General features: G+C 36.5%; 1 protein-coding gene across 1 annotated transcript; it reads right to left on the bottom strand.

Moving 5' to 3' along the window:
* Positions 1-1,647: 1,647 nt before the first annotated feature.
* On the bottom strand, positions 1,648-5,300 carry LOC144432833 (dapdiamide synthesis protein DdaC-like). Its single transcript, XM_078121126.1, has 4 exons — positions 4,732-5,300; positions 3,717-3,899; positions 2,349-2,481; positions 1,648-2,080 (listed from the first exon to the last, which is right to left on the bottom strand). Exons 1-4 carry the CDS (start codon positions 5,251-5,253, stop codon positions 1,782-1,784), a joined length of 1,137 nt encoding a protein of 378 aa, XP_077977252.1. The 5' UTR covers positions 5,254-5,300; the 3' UTR covers positions 1,648-1,781.
* Between the last annotated feature and the right edge of the window lie 1,072 nt (positions 5,301-6,372).

Genomic DNA, 6,372 nt, shown 5'->3' with positions numbered 1-6,372 from the left:
TTAGATGAGATCTGATATTCATCGAAAACAATGATAATAGTGATGTGACCATGTTATTTATATTTATTGGTGTAAATATTTGATATTACATTTCAAAGATTAATATGCATATTAACACATATATAGCATATTAACAATAAAATCCACAATATCTTACACAATAGTAGATTACATGATCGTACATTGATGGTTGTATTCACCACTCTTACTCCGTACGTCGTGTAACTGTTTCCTGAAAGATTTACTTTCTGTATAAAACAACCTTGGAAACCCGTCTATCTAGTATGGGTAGTTTTTCTGTATAAAACAACCTTGGAAACCCGTCTATCTAGTATGGGTAGTTTTTCTGTATAAAACAACCTTGGAAACCCGTCTATCTAGTATGGGTAGTTTTTCTGTATAAAACAACCTTGGAAACCCGTCTATCTAGTATGGGTAGTTTTTCTGTATAAAACAACCTTGGAAAACTGTCTATCTAGTATGGGTAGTTTTTCTGTATAAAACAACCTTGGAAAACTGTCTATCTAGTATGGGTAGTTTTTCTGTATAAAACAACCTTGGAAAGCTGTCTATCTAGTATGGGTAGTTTTTCTGTATAAAACAACCTTGGAAAACTGTCTATCTAGTATGGGTAGTTTTTCTGTATAAAACAACCTTGGAAACCCATCTATCTAGTATGGGTAGTTTTTCTGTATAAAACAACCTTGGAAACCCGTCTATCTAGTATGGGTAGTTTTTCTGTATAAAACAACCTTGGAAAACTGTCTATCTAGTATGGGTAGTTTTTCTGTATAAAACAACCTTGGAAAACTGTCTATCCAGTATGGGTAGTTTTTCTGTATAAAACAACCTTGGAAAACTGTCTATCTAGTATGGGTAGTTTTTCTGTATAAAACAACCTTGGAAAACTGTCTATCTAGTATGGGTAGTTTTTCTGTATAAAACAACCTTGGAAAACTGTATCTAGTATGGGTAGTTTTTCTGTATAAAACAACCTTGGAAACCCATCTATCTAGTATGGGTAGTTTTTCTGTATAAAACAACCTTGGAAAACTGTCTATCTAGTATGGGTAGTTTTTCTGTATAAAACAACCTTGGAAAACTGTCTATCCAGTATGGGTAGTTTTTCTGTATAAAACAACCTTGGAAACCCATCTATCTAGTATGGGTAGTTTTTCTGTATAAAACAACCTTGAAAACCCATCTATCTAGTATGGGTAGTTTTTCTGTATAAAACAACCTTGGAAACCCATCTATCTAGTATGGGTAGTTTTTCTGTATAAAACAACCTTGGAAACCCGTCTATCTAGTATGGGTAGTTTTTCTGTATAAAACAACCTTGGAAACCCGTCTATCTAGTATGGGTAGTTTTTCTGTATAAAACAACCTTGGAAAACCATCTATCTAGTATGGGTAGTTTTTCTGTATAAAACAACCTTGGAAAACTGTCTATCTATGAGTGATTTTTAGTTATTCTGAGGATTGCACATGTAAATAAAGATTTAATAAAAAATTCTTTGAAGTTTTGAATAACTGGAAGACATCTGTTACTAAATATATATGTAGATTTATGCAAATGTTACTAAATATATATGTAGATTTATGCAAATGTTACTAAATATATGTAGATTTATGTGTGTCAACCGTTAAGTTCAATCTATGACGCAGAGTATTCTTTCGCTTGCAAGTACAGAAGTTGCATGTCACATAGTGTCAATCTCTGGTCAGACTAACTGACAGTGTTCTTTCCCCTGTAAAATTAAGTCTTGCATGTTATAGTGTCAATCTCTGGTCAGGCTGACTAACAATCTTCTTTCCCCTGTAAAACTAAGTCTTGCATGTCGAACACTGATGTTATCAAGAGCGATGACGTCACCGCGCTGCATCTGAAAACCAACCGCTACACTCCATAGGGCATTCCTGATATGTTGTAAAGTCTCCTCCTCTACGTCACCACCATCACCATAGTAACAATGTTTAGGATATCTGTTATCAGGGGTGTTGAGATGAGCATAGAATGGATGGGCCTTATAGTATGATGCATGATGGGCACAAAGATGGTTAAACCAGATTTCTTCTCCTGTGGACAAATTTTATAGTGAGTTTTGGTAAGTTTGCACAAAATTGGCATTTCTTTATAACTACTTACGATTACGCACAGTGTAAATGAAATAGTAACGGTTTCAATTTCAGTAAATGTTATTATTTCATCAACACAATTGTGTATTATACAGCAAATAATCAATGACATGTAAATCATTCAAGACTACTTTTTAGAAGTTTTTTTTACCAATTCTTTTAGTTTTTGTATATTTATTTTTTAGTTCACAAGCTATATAGATCTTTACCGGTCTTTGGGTGAATGGTAAATGCAGGTAGCTTCTGCCAAATAGAAAGGGCGCCACCTTCTTCCCATTGGTAATTCATTCCACGTTCTTGCAACATTCGTTCAACTTCAGCTCTATCATCTGTTAGGAATGACTGTAATAAAGTAATAGAATAGAGCTAACTATAGTCAATATTGGGTGAAGTTTAATGCACATTTTAGCCTGTATAAGGGAACCTTCAGTACTTACTGTGGGTCGTGGTACATCAAGTGACGCCTGTCTTGTAAAATATGAAGAAAAAACAACAACCCATGTCCAACATTATCAACATGTTTTAAAATATTGCAGTAAGCAGTGAAACTTTAATAAGAGACCAGAGTTTGAGATTTGCGTACCCTAAAGCGAAGTTAACTTTGTGCCTATTCTAATGTCAATGACATGAGTTGTAGACACTAATTAATGACAACATATGTTTATTTGTAACATTTCTTTCACATATAGATGTACATATATGACCAAACCTAACCAGACAATGGTAAAGACTCTACCCGAACTCCACCACTGCCACCATATTGCTATTTCCCACTACTACCACTACAGTGAATTTGTGTGAGGGCACAAAATGATCCATGTGTGACTGTGGTAGGATTTGACAGGGTGCCAAAAATGAGGTCCCATAATCGCGAAACAATTCAAATTTCAAAAGCCATTGTAAAATGTGATCCTCCCTGGGCCCAAAAACCGATTTGTAAAATTTTACCCCTTCCCATCCCCTCTCCCACTTGTTATTACTGAAGGCTCCATAATTACACAGAGCATTACAAAATAACGGAAAACATGCAGTCCATGAAATTTCTTGGTGATTGTGTCAGCTTAAATTCTCTCATGATGTATTCGTAAATACTGATATATTACATAATAAGAATGTTGTGTTGTGTTGTGTTGTGCTGTGCTGTGTTGCATTGTATTGTGTTGTGTTGTGCTGTGCTGTGTTGCATTGTGTTGTGTTATGTTGTGCTGTTTTGTGTTGTGTTGCACTGTGGTATGTTGTGCTGTGCTGTGCTGTGCTGTGTTGTGCTGCATTGTGCTGCACTGTCTTCAATTGCGTTGTGCTGTGGTGTGTTGTGCTGCGTTGTGTTGTGTTGTTTTTGTGCTGTGCTGTGTTGTGTCGTGCTGTGTTGTCTTATGCTGTGCTGTTTTGTGATGCTGTGCTGTGCTCTGCTGTGCTGTGTTGTGTTGTGTTATGCTGTGTTGTGCTGTGTTGTGTTGTTATGCTGTGCTGTGTTGTGTTGTGTTGTGTTGTGTTGTGTTGTGTTGTGTTGTGTTGTGTTGTGTTGTGTTGTGTTGTGCTGTGCTGTGCTGTGCAGTGCTATGTTACATTGTGTTTACCTTCTGCCAACTGGTATAGCCACCAGGTTGTTGCTGGGGCAAATATCGCAAGTATTTGATACCAACTTTTCGTACTTTATCAACAAGTTGTGGATTAAGTTTTGGCAGGACATCTCTGTTATCACATATAACACTTTCACCTCCTTGACCGGGTTGAGCAGGCATGTCACAGAAAAAGAAAAGCTGAAATACATTAATATAGATATAAATTATTTTCAGAGAAATGAGGTAGTACTTACAACTAGTGGCAGTGATTAGGTTGTATTCCTAACCACTGTACCCTTTATAACATGCACCTCTGAACAAAGACAACTATACATGTATACTCACAGAGACCAGGAGGAATACATAAAACAATTTCATTATTTTGGTAAGGTAATGTGTTGCGTTTAATAACTGGACAAATAACCTGTGCGTTTGCTGTAACTGTGCACTAATTAATGCAAAGTTGATAAACTCTGGTAAGACAGTCATAACGGTAGGAAATAGGAAAAAACAGTCAGAGGACACGATAGTTATGATGACAATATTTTAAAAAATTATTTGAAATATAGAGAAAAATAAAAAAATAATATTATATTTTTTTTGAAAAATATTTATTCCTTCTGGACCATGTGGTATAGTGTGATGTGTCTATTCAAATAGACCGTTTATAAAGTACGAGAAATAAGTCTTTCATATAGCCTCTCAGCCTGTTTACTGCGCAGTCTCCGAGGGCTAGGTAGTACGACCAGCCTCAGACTTCATATGGCCCAGTGTTATGGGCCAGCTAACGACGTATATCTCGACTGCGCAGTAAACAAGCTAAGTCCTTCTACACCGGGCCACTGGTATTATAATGGATGTATTTGGGAGTCACTAATACATCCATGCTAGAATCTAGTTCTTGCAGTCCAGGAGAGACACTAGGTACTAGGTTCTAGCATAGAACGTACGTAGTAATGGTGTTTCTGACAGTACAATTTAAATCATAGTTTTCAGGGCCCAGGACTTGTTCCATTAATGTGAGGCTTACCTTCTTGGGATATGTTGGAGAGTATGACATTTCGTTGTGCAGTTCAATGCTATAATTAGGTGGTTCGTCGCTTGCTGTTAGGACATCTTTCTTTACATTATGTCTGATACCCGTCCCTCCTTCATACCCCGTCATGGTGTACCCAAGACCTTCCATAAATTCAGAGAACGCCGAGCTGTTTGATAATGGACTGTTGCGGAATAGAACCGCCCCATACAAGGACAGTTTATCGTCGAGTATTTGACGTGCTTGTTTGGCCAAATCATAGACGTTCTGCTGAGACGACCCCTGCCATTTGTACACAACTGGAAAATTATCTCGCGGACCTGCCAAATATTCTGGCAGTTGTTTTCCATCGCATTTTGCACCCGGAAGCCATTCTCGTCCTGCGAGTACAGCTTTTGTTTTCGGTGTCACGTCATCAACAATTCTGCTGTAAATGTATTTCGTTCTTGATACCAGAACACCCCATGTCTTCATAGGTGGTTGTTTTGTTTTCCACAGCGGTGAAAATGCTGACATAATTCTGGTATCGAATAAAGTCGGTATATAACAAGCAGAGTGTGACCATCCATGACCTTAACTAAAGGTGAGATCGCGCCCCTCGATCTTTAAGGCACTGTCAGATTAATAAGAATGCCACTTAAGGGACCGGTCAGTGTCGTCGGCCGGGGTGGGGAGGGTTGGTGAACTGGTATACGTGTAGTGTAGTGTAGTGTAGTGTAGTGTAGTGTAGTGTAGTGTAGTGTAGTGCAGTGCAGTGTAGTGTAGTGTAGTGCAGTGCAGTGCAGTGCAGTGTAGTGTAGTGTAGTTTATTTGACATGAAATAATGTAAATAAAAATACATCTTAAGTCAAAAACAACATACAGAAACAGCAAAAACAACATAATTATAAATATATATAAAATACAAAGATAATACGATGTTATTGATAAAATCATCATTTGAACTCATTTTTCTTTTGAAATATTCTTTTTTGAGATAATTTTCAAAAACTTCGATCATAAATTTCGATTGTTCTTTGAAATTGGTTTCTAGCTTCAGTTACAGATAGATTACTACAATCCATTAAAGCATGGATTCCATCACCAATAGCTTTAGTATTACATAAATCATAAATGACATATTCTTTCATCTGGAGGAATTCCTTGGTATCATATTCTTTTGATTGGTAAATTATGTGCTGAGATCCTTAAATTTGAAACAAAATTTTCTTTTGAAGAGTTATCCCAAATATGTTTTTTGTATAAAATCATTGAGATATCAGTTTAGAACATAAATTGCTTTTACAGCTAAGGAGTGTGAACAATGATCAGAAGCATGGCTCAGTTGGTTAACTTTAAATGAATAATACAGTAATCAACTTGACTGATTCCATTGTGGTGATGACATGTTACTTTACCCGATAGATCCCCTGTAATTCTACCATTTGCAATAATCGTGTCTATAGTAAGACAAAGATTACATAAATACAGTCCGTATTTGTTGTTTACAGTGTCCATTGATAATACTGATAATTCAGGTGTGTCAGTGGTTTCATCCAGTGTCTCTAATTGTCCCATTGTTCTTGCATTCATATCACCCATAATACAAACATTTCCATGGATTTCAAATTGAAGACTCAAGAGTCTTGAGTGATA

This window comes from Glandiceps talaboti, chromosome 3 (assembly GCF_964340395.1).
Source record: "Glandiceps talaboti chromosome 3, keGlaTala1.1, whole genome shotgun sequence".
NCBI classification, from domain to species: domain Eukaryota; kingdom Metazoa; phylum Hemichordata; class Enteropneusta; family Spengelidae; genus Glandiceps; species Glandiceps talaboti.
The sequence above is the reverse complement of the archived record's forward strand: the minus strand, read 5'-3'. Positions and strand labels throughout refer to the sequence as shown.

Excerpts from the sequence above, each read along its gene's own strand:
- LOC144432833 (XM_078121126.1), bottom strand. The coding sequence starts at position 5,253 with ATGTCAGCATTTTCACCGCTGTGGAAAACAAAACAACCACCTATGAAG. Across the intron at positions 3,900-4,731 it reads CTCCAACATATCCCAAGAAG|CTTTTCTTTTTCTGTGACAT; the intron begins GTAAGCCTCACA and ends AATGTATTTCAG. Across the intron at positions 2,081-2,348 it reads TACCATTCACCCAAAGACCG|GAGAAGAAATCTGGTTTAAC; the intron begins GTAAAGATCTAT and ends ATTTGTCCACAG.